The 20,784-nt window shown below is 45.5% G+C and overlaps 1 protein-coding gene across 7 annotated transcripts in view; it reads right to left on the bottom strand.

Moving 5' to 3' along the window:
• TMCC3 (transmembrane and coiled-coil domain family 3) overlaps positions 1–20,784 on the bottom strand; it is a 140,412-nt gene that overhangs the window by 31,286 nt on the left and 88,342 nt on the right. Inside the window, exon 1 of one of the 7 annotated variants that reach the window (XM_040557362.1) lies at positions 18,897–19,046. The exons of the other annotated variants lie outside the window; for them this stretch is intronic. Coding sequence (XP_040413296.1) covers positions 18,897–18,974 — 78 coding nt within the window. The 5' untranslated portion in view covers positions 18,975–19,046. Of the gene's footprint in view, positions 1–18,896; positions 19,047–20,784 lie in introns of those variants that run through there. 7 annotated transcript variants of the gene reach the window in all.

The raw sequence follows: 20,784 nt of genomic DNA, 5'->3' as shown, positions 1-20,784 counted from the left end.
AAAAACAGCTTTTTTTTTTAATGAAGGTCATGACTTTCTTGCTTCAGTGCTCATGAAAGTGAAATATTCATGCCATGCGCAGCAATGAAGCACAGTCAAAAAACTCTAGAGCTCTGTCAAGGCACCTAGATCTAGAGCTTCAGAAGCAGCAACCAGAGGTCCTTCAGTAAAGGCTGTTATTCCACATCATATGGCAGCTACCCAGTGCAGAAAGGTATCTGACTAACCAATTACTTTTTGCATTTCCAAACATGGATGAGAACAGATTCCCCCCCAAAATGATCAGGAACATCACAATATCATGCAGCTGTAGAGAGTGAAACAGTCAAAAATAATTAAGTGCACCTAATGAACGAAAACAAAGAAAAGACCCAACACGCTCAACAGCAGTGAACACACCGTGCTCTTCAAAACAGAGTTCAGAACGCAGATTGACAGTTTTTTTTATATGCCCTGCCACATAAAGCACGTGCCCAAATTTAGTTACACTAGTTTTCTGTCAGTCTTAAATTAACTCATAAAACATGTATGATAATAAACAAGACCAATGACCGATTAAAACCAAACCTAAAATTTCCATTTCCAATAACAACTGTAACCACGAGAAAGGTCAAAGAACAGAAGAGTGAACTTGCCTCTTTCTAACGTTTCAACGACGGGTTCCATCTGTGTCAACGCAAAGCCAGAACCCACTTCCTATGGCACTTGCTGTCTGAGCAAGCAGCGGTGTGATGGGAAACGGCCTCTTTACAACGCAGTGGACAGAAGAAACGTGCATTTGGTTTGTGGCTGGGAGCTCTTTGCCCGAGTTACACCGAGCACCACGCCAGAGCAAAGCGGCCTGCTGTCAGCATCTGCCGCTTCACCCGGCACGTCCTGCCTTCCCAAAGGCACACCACCCCATGACGGAGTGGTCTACCTTCCCTCACCACAGCGCTTTTCTCTGGCCACCAGCCTGCTGCTAAGAGCACAGGAGGTGGCCGTGAAGCTGTGCTCTGCCAACCTTGCCTTCCCAGGGCTTCTGCAGAGCTCCCTCCGGCAAGCCTGCTCCCCCGTTCTGCACTGCCCTGTGACACACCAAGGGCCTGGGAGCACATCCGCCCAACCATTCAGAGCAGATCGCTACCAGAGCTTTCACTATTAACTCTGTCAACTTGTTGTTACTGGCTGATATAACGGCCTCATCCAAGTCAGCGTGTACAGCTGCCTTTCGTGAGAGGGCACCATGGTACGGACGTGGACACCGGCAGACGCCACACCTTACGCCCGTCCTGGGCCTGAATAAGCACCAGTGCCTCATGTGCTTACCAGCAGGTGGATAGCTCCATGCTCCTCCTGAAGAGAGCCATCATTGCTAGCAACACAACGCAAATAACACCACAGATAATTAACAATTTGTTTCCGCAGAGAGACAAAAGAACCCTTCTGCAGGGCTGGTTACAGGCAAACCGACAGCGCACAGGTAGCGACACCGGGCTGTGCTCGGGACCACGCGTCTACCTCTGGAAGTACCAAAGGTGCTAAATAGGAAATCTCATGCCTAAGCACAGCCTGTACATTATGCAAGTTGTCTACGGGTCTACAGTTGGAAGGCAAACATCAGTAACTGCTTTAAAGACAAGAGCAACACAGCTCTCTTGCACCTGACAACTGACAGAAGAACAAGTTCCTGTGACACACAGTGTGCGGCTTCCAATAAGCATCCCTAAATCACGGCTACAAACCACACATGCCCTAGCTTTTTTCTTTTTCTTTTTTAAATAATAGAGTGGATGCCCTGGAACATAAATCTTCTGTTCCACTGTGACTTAATTCCTGAACTGGCAAGCACTATGGGCAGGACCATCTTTCTGTTAACACAGCATTACTGCTTTTAAGCAGTAATTTGTGGTTGGCTTAAATGACCCAGGCTGCAATCTCCAGCAGCAAACTGCCCATCTCCCCATGCTCCTTTTCCCAGCACACCTGGAAGGAACCAAGACCAGCAGCTAACAGACAGTGCTGCAGCGAACGCGTTGTAGTTTAACACCTGAGCAAAATTAAGACTTTCCTATCACTAAATGGATTGGACAGCTAATTGAGCAGTTCAACACAGTCATTTCATTTTAACTGGCCAATGTGTGTGCGGATGAGCGTGCGAGATGGGGGACCCGACAGCCGTCCACCACAAACGGGTTTTGAAAATGTTCCACAACGCAAATGCGTCCACTGCCTCCTCGGGATCTGAGCCTCTGAGCGACCGGCAGCACAGCACAGCTGCTGTACTCCCCCAGACACATTTGAACTCAGAGAGAAGAAGGGGCAGGGCCAGTCTCTGCACAAACCCCCACAACCCAGCCAAAGCGAGGGTTTTGCTCAGCAAAACCAAGGAAATATGGTATCACATGGCCCTTACGCTCATTTCCTACAGCAACAGCACCTGCAGTATCTTCCCAGATCCCCTCCCCACACCTCAACACCTTCAAAAGTCTCTTATGCCCCTAGAAGTTTATAGAGTGTTTTCTGCTTGCTCCCGTGTCCTTAATAGTCATTTATAATAACAGTTCCTACTTTGTTAGTGTCCCTGCCATAAGCTTTCTGGCCTGGCAGGTGGGCAAGAGGGCATGTTCCACAGAGAATCTTAAATTTATCTACCTACTGACCAGACAGCATGCCAGCAAGTGGATAATGTACAAATTATCTCCAGCTTTCATGCCCTAAAAGAATAGATAAGTACCTGGTGAGGAGATGGAAAAATTACTTTCACAAAATGTCTGTGCTCATTACCTTTGAAGCCTCTGTTCTCCTGTCAAATTTGGTTGAAGCCAGGCCAAATCCAACGGGCAGAATACACTCACTTCAAAGGATCTGAATAATGCAGAAGCCTCAGGAAATAAGTAAAATTATTTCCAGCGCAGAAACAAAGGACTTAAAGGAATTTCCTGGCTCCTAACATTGAAAAGTTACGTTCATAAACTTATCAGGCTTCCTTTCAAAAGGAGTTATGTATTTTTCCTGCTACTCAAGTTAGGAAAGCAATTTCAGAACACCATCACTCCCAAGGATAAGTTTTTCATCTTGATTCCTACCCTGGCTTTACTCACAGCTAGGTCTCTCTCTTCTACACCCAACCTGATTTCAAACATTCCTCCTTGGTACCGGTGCACAGGCTGCCATACATTAGATGACAGCTCATTTAATAGCACAAACTTCTCTTTGCTTAAAGGGGAATTATACCAGATGCTCTGCAAGACTATTAACCGCCTCTACCTCCATCTCTCTTCTATTCCCCCCTCCCTTGTGAGATTTCCAACTTCTTGTACTGTTTATCCCATGGCACCATCACAACTGTTTGACTCAGGGCTGCATATTCTCGTCTCCTAAGCAAAGGGAACTCAGCAGACACGGTATTCACCTTTGCTAAGATAACAGACCACTTTAACTGAGAGGATCCACCACTGGCTAACCCAGAAGTTAAATTTATTTCATCTTCTATTCACATCCAAGCCTTCAGCTAAGCACTTAATTACTCTCTCCTTGAAAATTTGCCCAGGGATCCATTTGTTTTCAAACCCCCCCCCATGTCACTCGGGTGATGCCAAGGGTTTTACTTACTTGGAACATCCCCTTCTCTTCCCCAAAGAGGTCCCACGCTACGCTGGCTGTTCTCCCGGAGGAGGTTAGCCCCACTGACTCTCCAGCACAAAGACCAAAGCTGAAGTTCTCCGTGTCTTACTTTCACCCGGACTGCAAGTACCTCTCATTTCTACACACCCTGATTAGCCAGTCTGCCTCCACTCTTCCACTGAACAGGAGCGTCTTGCCGAATACCCAGGTCCAAGTTAACCATTTAGAAATCTATGCAGATACCCAAACCGGCTAACCTCATTCCCAGTTAATCTCCCCTGGGGGATTACCCTACTCTTTTTATTTACACGGGGGAACATACTGTTTCTAGTTCCAAGGGATTAAGAAGTAAAATGCCTTTGAAACGCGTGCTTGAGTCTCTTAATAAACAATTTAAATGTATCCAAGAGAGATGAAGCCTAATGAGACCAAAGAGCATTAAACGTATTACTGCAAGATGAGATGGATGCAGATGGAAGAGAAGAGAAAGGTTAGTATAGGAGGCGATAGGAAATCGGCACTTCTCAGAGTGGAAAAAAAGCCTAAAACATCTGAAAAGAGATGCATCAAATTCATAAATCTCTGGACAGGATTTAGAGCTATAACGTGAGGATCTTTTGGAGCTGTTTAAGGGGTTTCTGGGTTTTCTTTAATGTTGTGAAAAATCCCTGCTGCCGCAATAGCACAGGCTCTTTGTTACCAAACACAAGTATTGGCGGCACTACAACCACCACGGGCAATCCAGCTTACGAGATCTGTGGCTGAAGTCATGGTGTCACACGCAGGAGGCGGCACAGTTTAGCCACAGAAATACGAATGTTTTACAAATAACTAATATGCACTGCTATTATAATTCACACTGGCCATTAAAACCCGAAAGAGGACGTGCCCTGAGCCGACAACAATAAAACTGCTCTACTTGTGGTGGCTTGGAGATCAATAATGCTTAACAGCAGCTTCCCAATCTTCACAGCTGTCACACCCCGTTCTCTCAGCTTTTCATAACAGTCGATAAGCTAGAATTTCTACGTAAGTTCTCAGAGATGGAAACTACAGAAACTAGTATAAAATATAGCTCCAGTTTCCACTAGTACCTTAGTCATTTTTAATTAGCGTCCAGCAATTTGGAAGCTCCACTTTGCACCTGCAAGAGTATCCTAAGTATACGGAGTATATCTAGTATACCAGTATAGTAAAGATATGGAGTTGTGAGTCCAGGTAAATAATAATTTAAAAAAAAAAGTTTTCTTGAGAGTGCTCTGTTGCACGAACAGCACACCTTGCCAGAGAAGAGCTTTATACAGCAAAGAGTCAGCTCATTACTCTGGTGGGGACAGGGGATGACTTGGCATAATTGGGAATATGGAAGTTAAAAATAGAAGTGCATCTTCTGGGACGTTCAAATATCAGAACGCTGCGATATTTTCCCATTGTCAAATTTGTTCACTCATGAAAAAAAGCTATGCAGGAATGTTGCAGAATACATAACATATACTTACAATTTCAAATAATGCACGGACATCATCTTTAGTCACTGTTCCTTTTTAAAATGAGACAAGGGCTGAATAAACTATACAAAACTTATTCAGGCAGAAGAAAGCTGAGCATAGCGTTAGCCTAAGGAATGCTTCTGAGCATTCAACTTTCAGAAAAGCAAGCACATTTGCTGTGACAATGCTGAGTTTTTGTGTGTTTGGAAATGAGCTGCCAAATCGAGGACACTTTGTACCTTTGTTAACACGACTGTCTCCTAAATCTTATTGCTATTGCAAAGATAATGACAACAGATAGACCTGTCTGCCCCAGGAGGAAAAAACATTTCAGAGTGACGCAACTTACTTACAAGAGTCTTGGAGCAGCTCGAACTGAATCTTCCCAGTATGTTAATCACAGCACTGGATGACACCAGGCACTACCCTTCTAAAATTAAAGCTTCTCCAAATTTGGCAAAGGAGAATTACTACAGAAGATAAAGATAACGATTTGTGTGTTTGCTAGCAAAATACATGTCAAGTTCACCACCACCAAGATGGAAATTTCAAAAACTCAGTTCAAATGCGGTACCTTCATGCCAATTCTAACTCTGGCATTAAAACACACTGGTGCGATGACTCAGTTTATTAAGACATGAAACTGTTCAAAATCATCTCAGAATGAGAATTTCATCCTACTCCACTACCTTTAATAAAAGCATATATTTATCACTCAGCCTGTTAGCCATCAAAACAGCAGCACCATAAGCAACGTTTGGCCCCACACAGAGACATACAGTGATGAACTTTAACCAAGTATTCAGACAGCTATTAAAACTTCGTCTCACTAAATCATGAGGAGTTCACACCCCTAAAATTAGCAAGCTACACTGGATGTAATCAGAGACAAAAGTTTCTTCTTAAAAATAGACATTAAGAGTCTACTGCAATTTGCAAGGGATAGTAATAAAATGGATTTAACGGTGTGACATTGTAAAGTTAGCTTCTTGGGCAGCCCTTTCTTTAATTAAATCAACTGTTGCCCTTTATTTTTCTAAAATCAGTCACAAATACATTAAAGAGAAACAAAGCAGTACGACAAATTATATGCCTAAACCAGAACTTTCTCTGCTTTTAAAAATGCATATCCTAACTCAAGTTCTCAAGTAAGAATTCAGTTTCCATATAACAACTTCAGTACAAGTTCAGCATCCGTAGAAACAGTATATGCGTGAACAACCTTTGCCTTCTCATTGCTAGAGAAAGAAAAGGTGAGGCAAAAGGACAAGTAAGGTGTACGTCTGCAGGAACAGGGACCGGTGCTGCAACTCCCTACGTACCATCAGTCACAGTTACATGCCAATGATCATCTACACAGTTACACTTGAAGAGCGATGAGCGTCAGACCCAAATTTCCTTAACACAAACACCCACTTGAGCCACAGCGCTGTAGATGAAGCACAGAAAGGTGTCCCCGTCTCCCTCCTTTACCCCATTCTCTTCAAGATGGGAAGGTCTACTCAACAACAGCAAAAGCAGTTACATACTGAAGATTGCGGGGCACGTTCTGAAAAGACGACACAGCAGTTCGGGGGATTCACGGACAGATCATGCTGAAGAAGCACTTATACCGGGAACGACTGCATTCTTCCTCTGAGGATTGGAACAGAAGCAATCAGAAGATCATCATAAAAACTAAGTTTCAAAGGAATTAAGACACAGCATCATACTTCCTCTGAAGGCCAGGGTTTGTGCGAGTGAAGTTATGTATTTTATCAGGCAGCCTCTATTTTGGACCTCTGACAGAGCAATTGATTACAAATCCTATACGTCCTTCGGTATAACAGCAGAGCTCAGAGTTCAGCCTTGTGCGCCCTTCTGCCCTGCCACTGTGCTGCACAGGCTCCTCCTTCAGCTGGAGAAATCTTGTGGAACAAAGCTGACACCACGAAAACCTGCCACGGGCCCAGCACACAGCAGCCTCACGTGAACAACATGCAGCAAGGACACTGAAAACTTGCCGCACAGCACTTCTCGCCGCGTTGGGAAGGCTTGCTGCACATGCTCAACTGCTATACATCTTCGTATCCTAGGGAAGATTTGAGGGATGCTCCTCAGGGAGGATCCATTTTAACTTGGCAGAACCTGCCCCAAAGTTTAGAGGAGACCGAGGTCTGTTTGGCAGCCAGATGAGGGCTAACCACCCTACCCTACCGTTACATCTTTTGCCGTAGGTTAAGCAAGGCTGAAGTGAATTCCTTAAACCAACAGAAAAATTTTTACTGGAAAAAAAATAAATATTTCAAACCCAAAGTAGTCCTGCATATACACAAAGACACCATGTTCACCCAGAAGAAGCAAAAGACGACCCGTGGAAGGCGGTACCCATCTAATTCCAATTTAACGCACCGCTAACAAAACGCCAAACGTTGCCAAACCTAACGTTAGCAGCAGCACGTGCTGCTGCCAGAAGTAACGAGAGCCCTACAAACTTAGAGATGCAATCGTTCACTTTCTTGCAGTAACAAGTTAAACCAACATTCCTCTCTCTCTTTCCAAGTCACACATTGGTATTCTTTCACCTGTGCTCCTCGGGGGAAAAAGAAAAGAAAAAAGCAATCCATCCACAATTTAATTCTGGCTTAACTACACAGAAGAAAATCATGCATTTCTGTACAGCACTCACAACAGGAGCACTCTGTAATAATCATAATTGAGCCAAAACAGACAGAGGAGGGGAAAGGGAAAGGTAACATCCTGTACTGCCAAGAGTCTGAGCGACCCGAGAGCAATAGTTTCTATGCATAATGACAAAGCTGGCAAAATACAGAGACTGCGGAGGAGAAGTTCTCCTAAAACAGTATAATTAAGCATATGTGAAATGAACATTCAGAATTATTAAGAATGCGCCTTGAAAGAGGGAGAGCCAGAAAAACGCTTTGCTTGTCGGCCTAACAAGAACCTTAAGGACTCTCCCAGTCAGGAGTGGAGGCGATTTGGCATAGAGGCCTGGATATTCGCTACATACAGCTAGTTCTGTAATACCAGAAAAATGGTGAAATTTGCATCTTTCCTGCAGTATCCACTGCCACACAGCTGTTTCAAGTTGATTTAATCTAAACCAGCTTCAGATGCCCAGCTTCATGATTTAGCTCAAGCTTCTACCAACTCAGTAGAGGTCAGACAGGGCACCTGCAGGAGCTGGGCCCCTCTCAGCTACAGAAGTGCCCCACACAACCACCTTAGGAGCAGGTGGGCAACCCTGAAGTTACACGGGGCTTACGCTATTTCTGGGGAAGAGCCACCTACGACAGGTAGTGTCCTTTAAGTCTGCCTCACGTGGAAAGCAGCAAGGTGCATGAGCTACATATTCTTGGAGCGTCAAAAAAAAAGTTTTGTTGGGTTTCATTTGGTTTTGTTGTTTAATTGTCCCCTTCTCCCTCCCTCCCCTTTAAAAAAAAAAGAAATAGTCATCCAGATGACTAGTGACTGTGAAATACTGAAATACGGACCCTGCACAGCAGTTATACTCTGTGCATGCTGGGTGAAATCACACCATCTTGGGAGGGGTGAAGCGACTCCACCATTGCACAAGGGCCGAGCGCTGCCGCAGTACGCTGAACCCGTGTCTGCAGGGCCTTAGGCTGATGTTGTCACCGCTGCTCTACACTTCATTTCAAACCAGAGATTATCTTCAAGCAAATCACTGAGCTTCAACCTTCTCTGACATTAAGTGCCACGCCACATAATGGCACAAAGCACACAGATTGTCCTAGTTGATGCTCTCAAGTCCAAACAAGAATAACTGAAACAAGGGCTTGGCTGTTTGTTTCTAAACACCACGGGTAGGTGTAACTTCACTGCAAGAGTACTTCTTCAAAACTAAAGAGCAGTTTTATATACATATATACATATACATATACATATATATATATGCTTCAGTGAAACGTACACATTCATTAGTGAATGAAAAATCCACCTAAGGTGCACGTGAAAAGTGACAACACAGGTCAAAACATTTTCTGAAAGAACAATTTGTAAACTACTGCACTCAATCCTCAAAGCCCTCTCCTAAATCTAAAAGGACACAGATATCATAGCTTCTTGCACCAATAAATCACAAAGTTAGACACCAAGTTTTATAAATAAGGTGTCACTAGAGATGCCACTTGATCACTTTCAGATTAAGCTTTGCCAGTTCATTTCTTATTCATACTCCTGAATATTTACGTGCAACCCAAGCCCTTCCAGTTCCTTGGTATATGTAAAAAATAAAACTAAAAGAAGTCTTCCAAAAAGGCTAAATAAATAAATAAACCAAGCACAAAGAAAGATGCATCTTTTTTCTACATTAAGTTTATATTGCAAGAGACAGTCACGCCTCTCAGGTAGAAAAGCACAGGAAGCTGGTTTCATAAATATCAGGAACAGATTTGCTTAATGGGACCTATCTGTGCTCTAAAGACAGAGAAGACCATGGGAGTCAGCACTGGGAAGACAACAGAATAACCTTGCAGTGGCACACATCCTTGACTGGCAGCAGCGAGTGTCTAGCTCTTAGAGACAGCAATGCTCCCTGGTACTCTTCACAACAAATTGCACGGACTGCATCCATACAGTTTCTGGGAACAAAATGTGCAGGCGTCAACACGGACGACCTCAGAATTTCTTGTATATACCTACTGGCAAACAGAGAAGAAACTCTCACTGACTGTCAGAGATCTCCTTGTCTTCACCCTTCTCCTTTTCTTAAGGCTTGCTCAGACCTCGTTAGGAAACACTTTCACTCTCTGGCATCCCCCTGCCAGCCCATGCCTCTGGGTCAAGTCTGCCAAACGCCGTCCCCTTGCAGAGGACTGGAGGAGTACACGCAGGTCACGGGCTCTCATCGGGGCCAGCCGCACCTGCTTGTGACAACGCTGTATTTCGGAAGGGCCTGAGGGTCACCCATTGTATGAATTCACGTGTAAGGGAAGGGTAGCACTGCAAAGACCCTCACAAAAAGCTGTGGAGGAAGACAACTCAGGAGTATGGCAAACTCACCGTGAACCTTCTGGACCCGTTTTAGCACAGCAGGAGCCTGGCAGCAACCCAATCGGTCTGCTGCCATTCACTGCCTGGCTCTAAAGAGACTCCTAAGATAAGAGTTAGAGATCTATTCTGAGGAGCAGGCTGTCACTCCTCCTTTGATCATCAAAACTGATATCATGGAATTTGCTCAAAACAGGACTGGTTACAGGTGATAAAATGTAGCCAGGTTTTTTTAGGAAATGGAGAAAAACTGAACAGAGATAGCCCCTTTCTATGGGCATCGTAGGAAAAGGGGGGGGGAAGGAAATCAGAAACTTGAGGAGGTGGAGAGGTACTTTGCAGATTCGGCAATAAATATCAGGGACAACCAGGACACAGAATCATGTTATTCCTGCCAAAACCCTCTCGTAAAACAGTTTCCTAACATAGTAAGAGCCACACGCCCATACTACGCACATACATTGATAACTGGAGCAATAACAAGTACTGAAGCATTTTATTTTATAAACGAGTGGTGTCAAGAATGGACACAAGAAAATTACATCTGACCTTTGGAATAAGTTCTTAGTGTGATTCTAGCCAAATCCACACTTGTCACAGTTTCTTCAACACACTGCATATTCTCCTGAGTTAAGTACAAAAAAATAAAAAAAGCCAGATACATAATTCAAGAAGTGCTGTCAAATTTATTTTACCATGCCAAAGAGAATCCAAAGGCGTGTGATGCAGGATGCATCTTCTTCATAAGACAATGTGTCAGAACACTGTTGGGAAACAGTGGAACTGGTGCAGGCAAGAGAAGCAAGGGTTCCGAAAGCTGACATTTAACAAAGCTTTCTTGTAACAAAATGCCTACCAAAAGACGTATCTCAGGAGAAACGCATGTTTCTTATCTGTTGGATTTAGCCACTCTCACACATTTTATTACCTTTTCTTCCTTTGCTTGTGTGCGCCCCACGCCCAACACCAAGAAGCATTTCTCCTGTCCTTTCCTGTTTCCCATCGCTTTCAGATTTGAATTCACGCACTTACATAAAAGGCTGGTAATTCAGTGTCCAGGGTGCACCCACAGCACATAGTCAGACCCCCAAAGGAAAGGAAAAAAGGGATAAAGGAAGAGAAAAAATGGGAGCGGCTACATTCTGGGCACAGCACGCTAAGTCCCACCTGTATCCCTCCTTCCACCGCCCATCTCCCTCCCAGTCCCTCAATTCAGAGCCAGCTGCTGCCCTCCCAGGGAAGCCCTGGGACGAGGCACGAGTTTAGGGTAAGGGGTGTCGTTACTGGATTTGGGATGAGACCTCCTGGGAAGCGAGAGCGAAGGCGTGGAGCTGGAGCACCCGCCGAGGCACGGTTTGCTACCAGGTGGCACCGCACTGAATCGCGCCACGCGAGGGGTCAGCGCTAACGGCTCTGCCGGCCTCATCTTTGGGCGGCACTCTCGTGTCCAGGCACGGTGGCACAGAGCAGCGCATTTTCTGCATATTCACTGCATTCCGCATTTGACTAGTAAGTACTAGCTTAATTGCAACGTCTGGATTAAACGTACTGGAATAACTCGGGAGAAAAGGAGAAGCGAATGCTGTAAAACCAGAGAAACTTGCTGCATCGACTTACCCTAACTGGGCTTCTCCTCCTGTCACAGTATGGCTTGAAGTATAGCACTGGCAGCCCGCTTAGATTTGAAAACTGATGATCTACAGACCCCAGAGCACTGACTCCTCACGTTTCCTCCAAGCCGTATTACTTACCTGAATCAGAGGGCTTTTTTGGTGGGGGTAAGCAACATTGTTTTTTATTGTGAGAAAGGAGGATGTACACTTCTACCAGCTCTGCTCTAAAGTGTTGTATCACCCTTGAAAATCAACACCTTTTGCTCACATAAACTGATTTCAGAGCACTGCAGTCTTCCCAATCTTTAAAACACCAGCTTCCATCACAATGTTTCATCCTCAGCTAAAAATGCTTGCTTTAAACACAACATCAGAAATTCAATAAGAAAAATCTTATTTAATGCCTAAGAAGTGTGTAGTGTAATATCTTGTAGATGTGAGTAGCCTTTTTGAAAGGCACAGCCCTATTATTTCCATGAAATCATATGACACAGACCATTACTTAATGTTTAATTGTTGCAGTCCTCGGTGTTTTAACTTATTTATGTAGATAGACACACACAGAGGCTGCTCTTTTCGTCACAACCTTTGCCAGAAAGCACACGTGGTCCACGCGTTTGTAGCCAAGCCTGCTACAAGATGGTTTATTTACAAAACAAAACCGAAGACTAAAACCCACCCAAACCATCCTGACTAAAGCCAGATGAGACTGGCATCCGAACAGACAGGGGCACCTGCTATCCTGTAAGGAGCGCTTGCTTAACGCGCAGAAAATCTTCCGTAAGGCTGCTCTAATTCATCTGGGACGAGTTCCATGGGTTACTGACGGCAATGACAAGGTCCCGCCGGAGCTCAGGACTGCGTGCGTCACGTTTTGATTTCGATTCAATAGCACAGCATTAGTGCTTTGCATCCCCTGCAACCTCTTCAGGCAGGGCTACCGAATCGAAATGTATAAAGGAAGGTAACTGTTACTAAACCACTACAAATAGATAAAACAAATAAGAGGTGCCTACTGCGCTAACAGTTAATCAAGATGCCAAATATTTTATATCAAAGGCCCACTAAAGCACTCCATAGTCTGAGCATCCAATACAACGTAACTAAGAAAATACTAAAGAAACCACTGCTACTAGCTTCTATCCTCTCAAATTTTATGCTTTTGCAACACTAAAACATGACAATAATAAAGTGGAACAAGTCTCGCTATTATTCTTTTCTTTCCTTATTTTTTTTAATAAAAAGAAGAACAGAACAAAAAGCCTCATTCCAGCTTTCCACAGTAATAGCATCACAGCTTGCAATTTGTAGATATTCTTTATAGCTCAGCTAGCAGGGACAGCCCTCCTCTTCCATTCTTGTCCCTAAATTAAAGCTTAGATTACGTAGGACGATACAAAAACTGCCTCAGCAGAGTTGTCACTTGCTGAGCGAGCGTGCAGAAGGCTAGCTGCACAGGCACACGCACCCCAGTTGCATACCAGCTCCCATATGTCAAGGCTTTAGAGCAGCAGGGTTATTTCTGGCTTTGCATATTAACACTCCGTTCCTCCTTTGGACCAAGGGAAGAGCAGAAAATGTCAATAGTAAAAATAATGCAACCCTCCTTGCTAACGAGCATTTGCACTATTGCTAGAGTGGCACGCCCTGAATATATAAAAGAAAAATGAGAATTACGTTCCACCCCTCCCCAACAGTCTCCTCTCCCACCCACGTCTCTCCCCAAACCACACTCAGCTCCAGGGGCGAAGAGGAAAGCTGCACACTTGCTCGTGGTGCCAAGACCACTAAACGCGGACAAGGGGCAGCAGCAATCTTTTCAGCCTGGGCAGTGACAGCAGGCCAGTGCAGCCAAGAGCTCGCAGGCTCTGCCTCAATGCAGACCCTGTGCCAGGTGGCACCTAGCTAAAGCCTCACCTACACAGACGATGAGGAGAGGCAAACTACGGAGCTGGAATTGTTTGCACCCCCCTGCACCACCACTGGCACCCTGGCAGGAGGGCAACCGCACGTCCTTCAAAAAGCACGAGCCGAGAGGATGGAGGTTTCCCTCCCTCCGGTGGCTAAGTCGGTGGGTCTGTTTGTTTTAAATAGACCTCACATTTAAAGAGCTGCCAGTAGATGCCCCAGCCCTGCAAGCAACGCCAGCCACTGCAGGAAGGATGAACCAAAAGCACAGCAGAGGAAAGGAGCCAATCTTCAGAGACGCTACGTTTCCAGGCAGAGACCAAAAGCGATGAAAGGTCTAAGTACAAAACTTCCAAACCTAGAAGCCATCTTAAACCTTGAAAAGAACGTGAATCCCCACCTTCACTTGCTGTTTACATCTTGGATTGGAAGGAAGAAGGTGGACTGGGTGAAAACACAATATTTATGGCTCATGACTCTACCACATCGGTTCACTCCGCAGGATCGGGGGAGCACGGCAACGCCATACAAAGCTGTATAGCAGCGTTTGTCCCCTTTATTTCATTTGACAACAACAAATTACACCTCACACTGACCTTTACCATTTAGACGTATTTAATCCCAAAACTCAAAGTACACGAAGGAAAACAACAACAACAAAAAAAAAGGATAGCTGCTTTGTAAACTTCCTAACAGTCCTTTCTAGCGCTAGAAAAAACACTGCTACAGTTTTCCAAACAGCTCTACAGTGACAAAATATTAAAAACAGGATTGTTGTTTTAAATGAACGGGCTTTTCTTCAGTTCTATGCAGCTGATCTGTTTCATGAGGTTAAAACCACAACCGATGCTTCCCTTTCTCACTCCCCATACTCCTGCATCATGGAGCCTACCCTTTGACAGGCTTCGCACATTTCTAGATACACCGTGGATCTAAAGCTGATACTTAAGGTGAAGATAATGTGATGAGACAGAATATTCTTACGTCAAAAAATGAGGAAACGGCGACAGAAGCATGCATAAGTTCTTTGGGCACAAAGTACGTGGAGGTTTGGTTAGAAGCCACAAAAGCCCAGACCAAACATTTCTTCAACGTAAGTGACCCTTGTATTTAAAGAACACCAGAAATACAGACTAAATCTCAACTTCTCCTGAAACTGTGGTGGATTTTGTTGTTGTTTTTATTGTTTTTTTTAAATAATAGTAATAATCTTCCTCTGGCTCTTTATGCTATTTCCTCTAAATATACTGAAGATTACAAGAAATAAAGGGAATCCTCGGCAGATGATGAAAGTGATTAAAGGCTTCGGAAGGCTTCCATACGAGGAGAGATTATTAAAAAGACTGCCTCATGTATAGACAAGATGAATGGGAGGGGATCATAAAAGAGACATGGAAAATTAGAAGAGACAGGCCAGAGGACATTTTTCATCACTAGAATACAAGAAAAGAAGCAGATTTCTGTATTTTTTTAATGTAAGCCTTTTTTTGGTTGTGTTTAGATAAGAATCAGCTCATCCACAAAGCACTGATTCTATTGCGAGTCTCACTAAGGCTGAGCGCACAAGAAGATTGAAAATAGGAATCCCCATTTGTTGATTAAAAAAATAGCACATCCACATCTGCTCCAGGTGAGATTTTTCTTTATATATAAAGCAACAATTCTTACTATTTCAGATGAAACACTAATAAAGGTTCTGAATATGCTCCAGCGTGAGAGGAATCATGTAACCAGGACTTCCTGCATCTCTGTCTCGAGCACCTGGTATTGGTTAAAAGCAGGCTGTATCACTGCAGAGGCTTATAATGGGGTGCAGTAAAGGACTCGTGTTTCAGTTGTGCTAGAAGAGGACTTTTCTTCTACAAGACCATACGTATAAATTCATAACCCTGATGAATCGTGGAGGACTCTTGCTCTGTAAGGGTTAAGAGACCAAGAGCGAAGAGCAATGCCCTGACCAGCAGCAAAAAATTCAGCACACAGGCTTCCGAGATCTAAATAGGACAAGCTGGTGAGCATTGAGAGGTGAGAGCTTTAATATGGCCTTGATGGGCGGTCCTGAAGCACAGGTTAACACAATAAGGCATAAATTAGCATAGTGAAGCTAGCTTGAGCATCAGGAGCATTGCTACTGTGATAGCACAGACCTCTGCACGGACTTGCCACCTCAGAAGCCTGGTGTGGACAGAATCTGAGCACCTCTGGTTTCATTTTGCAGTACTCGCTGCAAAAGAAATGAGTCCCTGAGAAAGCACCAAGACACTCCTTAGCTGTCCTGCAGGCTACGTTCAAGTGAGAACAGCGCTTGGTACACGACATCTAAAAATGCAGCCGTTGCTCCCATATCTCGTTCTACTTCCTGGCTGAGGTTGTTTTTGAAAGATTTGGGTTAGTTTTCTGAGTGCTGCAGGAACTGACCGGTAGTGGATGCGAAGCGCAGGGAAGCTGCAGCTCACGGCAGCTGCTATTAGCAGAGGTGAGCTGAACCACTCTGCACCACCACGTATGCGCTGCTTCCACCTGTGCCCCAGACAGAGCGAGCTGCAGCAACCCGTCTGGTTCTGGGGAGGGGGAGAGGCAGGAACAGTGCCCCAGAAGGGCACCCTTACAGCTGGGGATGGATGGATGACTTTCCAGAACCAAGGTAACAAGCCCAACCCAAATACACACCCACCAAGAAATACCCCAGCAGCAAGGCACCAGTACCATTACGCTACAAACGGCAGAAGTTTTATGCCCTGCTCTGTGCTGCCACGCACAGCACGGCCTGGCCCTCCTGGGACTCGGCCAGGGAAGGGAACAGGAGCCCGACCTCTCCCTCCAAGTACTTGACCTCCTTAGGCAGCAGTAAATCCCCCCACATTAAGAACGACTTGGCTGCCCCTCACTAAAGTATTTTCTTTCTTTCAGGCCCTGGGATCTTTGAACAAAATGTAACGTGGCTTATTGGAGAGCTGTTAGCAGAGCCCAGAAAATATGCTTCAAGTGGCCTCAAACAGGAAGGTACTGAAGAGACCCGTTGCATTGTGCTGAAGGTGGTTTTTAACTGCAGCAGGAATTGTAAAATCTTTTTCCCCTCAGATTCCAATATTTACAAACTCAGAAGACTACATTCACAGTAAGTTTCTTTAGCACTTCTGCAGACTGAACCTGGTGATGCCTTCCTACAGTTGTGGCACAGTCTTCTTCCCCATCCACAGAGAAGGCTTTCCTTTCTCACGAGAAAAATCCTTAGAGGGGCATAAAGGACACAGGCAGCAAGCCACAGAGCTGGAGTGGTCCTTCAAAATCTTCCCACGCAAAAACTAGACTCAGTACCTTATTTTATGCAGACTATGAGGCCCAGCAACTACTTTGCCGCTCCTTCCCCCAAGCTATATTAAATGCATCTCGCCCTATTTACTGTACACTGCCCCCACCATGCTGATAAAACCAACTCCAAGACCTTCTTCACACTGGCAGGTCCCCCAGGTGCGTTGGGTTCCCTGAGTGTCCTCCCACCGACTCTGTACTGCTGCGTTTGTTCTCTGTGTTGCTTTTTGCCATGAATGTTTCAGAACAGGAGCTTTATCTCCAGCTGCTCAGCTGCTTTTTATTCAGTCTTTAAGAGAGAAACAACATCCTGCTTTCTTGCTTCTTTCCTGCGTAATACCACCGATTGTAGTCACTCCGGTGCCTGACCACTTCTATCCCCTTGGTTAAGGCATTAAGAGGAATGTAGAAGTTACCCAGGAAAAAATCCTATTTGTCCCTAATAAGCACAAATGGATTTAGTGCAAGCTCTTGCCATCATCTGGAATATACAACCTGCTGCTACCATCTCTGCCAATTATATTACAGGTTGCATGAGATCTGGCACAACCTGTAAAGCCTAGACCCTGGAGCAATGCAATTATATACAACTCTAGGAACAGTTTAATGAGTTATATTTCCAATTCTCATGGCTGCAGAAACAGAAGGAGAGGCTAAACCTGATGAAAATAAACTCAAAACCAAACAGAAGCCCAATGCTTTCATAAAACTGTCTTAAAAGTGAGATTTATTTTTCAATACACAGGTACAATACTGAATGTTAATCATGGTACCTCATGCTTTTAAGCAGATCAACTATACTATAGGATGGAGGCTTCTGTTTCAACTCTTAAGCATGTTTAAAATCAGCCTTGAACGTAAGCAACTTTCTTCCGTGGCCACATTAAGTTAAGATAGCATAGTACTCTTTCAGCAAAAGCAATGAAGAGGAACTAACTAGTTCAACTTGTTAAGAGAAAAACAAAAGCAACACACAAAATTCTTAACTGCATTATGGCTGTTGCACCCAGCTTGCAGGATGAAGAACATCCTAAACGTCGGTAGTAAAGCTGCTGACTCTAAAGCACGGCATTATGCAGCAACAACCTGAGGCACACCACCTCCTTTTCAGCGCTCTCAGTTAATGAGCTGGGAGGGAATGGAAAGAACGGCTAATGTGCAGTACGACAAAAAGCAGAAAGACGAAACAACATTTTTCTTCACAAATAGCTAATCCCCACTCTTCAAACTGTGAAGCTCATTTACTGACGCACTCGGGATCTCATCTTAGCACTGAAAAGCAAACGGGATTCCTGCTGATACTCCAAGTCAGCTGGAGCAGCTCCCTCTCCTTCACACCCTCCTGCAGCGCAGGGGCCGAAGGAGCCGTTCGCGTTACACCTGTTGGAGCTGAGCCTCTCGGTGAGGATTTGAGGGCTGTGCACACGGCAGAGAGCCCACCGCCTTCGTCAGCGAGACGCTCACCACAAAGACTACTAAACAAGTGATAAGGTCACGAGCGCTGTCTATACATGGTTATCGTGTACTCTATGAGCAAAGCATCAAATTAATAAGGAAGCTGACCTTGCCAGCAGACCATAAGAAAACTATCCCATAAAGTTATATGCCAGGGATATATAGGATATTTTTCCTTTATCCACAGCGCACGCTGACACACCTTTCAAGCCCTGCCTCCCTGCAAGCTCAGCACCGGGAACCACAGTCACTCCGTGAGGCAGGATGAAACCACCCGGCGCGCAGCTCAGTGAACAGAAACTCTGAGAAGGCAGCCCGAGCCCCGGCATCCACCCGGGATCTAGGCGGGGAGCCGCGCCACCAACCCACCGGCGGGTGAGCCCCCGTCCTCCCACCTTCCCCCGAGTTCCTGCCACGGCAGCAGCCCCGCTCCACGACCGAGCCTTCAGGCTGAGGGAGCTGTGGTTGACCCCCTGCATCCCCCCCCCCCGCGCGTTACCCGCGTCTTGCGGCGCCGGTGCCGCTCGGGGTCCGAGTAGGTCCTGTCCACGGCCAGCGCCGTGTCGCTGCCCGGCATGGCGGCGGGCGGGCGGGCAGGGGTCCCGCTAACGGCCGCCCAACCGTCAGCCCCGCAGCCGCGCTACTGAGGGCTCGGGGCTGCCGCCGCGGCGCGGGAGGGCCGGGCACGCCCGGAGGGCGGCGGCAGCGGCTCGGCTGCTCCTCAGCCGGCACACCCGCCTTAACCCCTCCGCACCGGGACGGGGAGGAGGGCGGCTGCCGCCTCCCTCACGCGGCTGGGGGCTGAGGGGGCGCGGGTGAGCTCGTGAGGTACAGCTGACCCGATAGTCACAGCCCCCGTCCTCCTGCCGCCTAGGTTCGGGCTTGTCATGAAAGCTCCAGCTCTCGACCATCCAGATGAACTCCAGTGGCCACCTCGAGTTCTACTCCTGTGGTATATTTCCACTAACCTAGATCCCGTGGCTACAGCGAAGCCCCACAAAGCACAACCAAACCCAAAGGGCTCAGAAACCCAACGCAAGGAACCACAAGTGCTAAGGATGCCGTTCAGGGGCGGTATCAGCGCAAGGTTTTGACAATTCGGAATGGCGTGAGGCACCCCGGGCACGGCTGAGTGCTGCACCTGGGAAGTCCCCCATACGCAGAGCTTTCCACAAAGCATACAAATTCCGTCAAAGCACCTAAATAACCAGTGCTCACATTTTCCAAAGTGGTGGAGCATGACAACCGATGACATTTCAGTCCCCGTTATACATACGAGATAAATCCTTCAGTGTGCTAGCATACGGGAGCTTCAAACCGTACTTGTGAACATCAAGGAGAACACATCTTCCAGGGCATGAGCCTCTGCTTAAATTCCTAAGAGTTGAGCAGAATTCTTTTTGCATTGATTTTCAGAATACCTATGCCAAGAAATATATTTAACTCAGTAACGTTGAACACATGTTAAACTCTTGAAAAGTAAAAGCTGAATACTCTTTATAATCATTCAGCAAATTGCACAGGAGAAGTACTTTTCCCTTTTCTGGAATAAGTATAATAGTTGTCACCACTTCTTTGTAACACAAAGTGAACGTGGAGTTCCCTCAGACTGCCTCCCTTGTAGCAGCAGCAGGACTTCCTTCACCTTTTAGGTAGCTGCTACGATGCGCGTGCATGAGTCATGCCGCCTTTCTTCTCTAGGGGAGACAGCAACTGTCCCAAGGCATATGCATGTATAAACATATATACATATCAACACAGCGAACTACCCTGGAGGGGATTACAACAGAAAAAAAAAAAAAAATCCCTGCCACTATTTACATTTTTATTGGAATCTCACGTACTGAGATAACACCACTATCAGAGGGAATTATCTGACACAAAGGCCTCCTTGTTTTCATCACATGAGGTCTTCAGAAATGAAAGAACTGACATTCCAAAGGAAAACAATAAATCCTAGAACTAACCTTCTTGGCAGGTGTTTCAACTCTAACACCAGTTTTTTACAAAGTTATGTTATTTTTACAAATGTTATGTTATTTTCCAAATTCAAAGACCAATTAAGTAGGGAGTGCGTTTACCAAGGGAAGCATTATTTGCCCTATGCAGTATTCGTGTAACCAAAGTCACACACGATGCCTGCACACAAGTGATGACTTGCCATTCTTCCTATACTTATGCAGCTGAACAAGACAGCTGAAGCTGGAAGGCTGTCGGGAAAAAGCTTTAAAATGGGAATTGGATTTCTTCAGTCCCTCAGCTCAGACATGAAAGTTAATTCATGACTCAAAATGTGCCAGAAGGAGGGAAACTCTGGAGGTAAAGGTCAGTAAGAAATTAAATAGGCAGATGTTGTGGGTTTGGGGTTTTCACTGAAGTGATAATTG

This window comes from Cygnus olor, chromosome 1 (genome assembly GCF_009769625.2).
Source record: "Cygnus olor isolate bCygOlo1 chromosome 1, bCygOlo1.pri.v2, whole genome shotgun sequence".
NCBI lineage: Eukaryota > Metazoa > Chordata > Aves > Anseriformes > Anatidae > Cygnus > Cygnus olor.
Note: the sequence above shows the minus strand (reverse complement) of the source record. Positions and strands in the feature narration are given on the sequence as shown.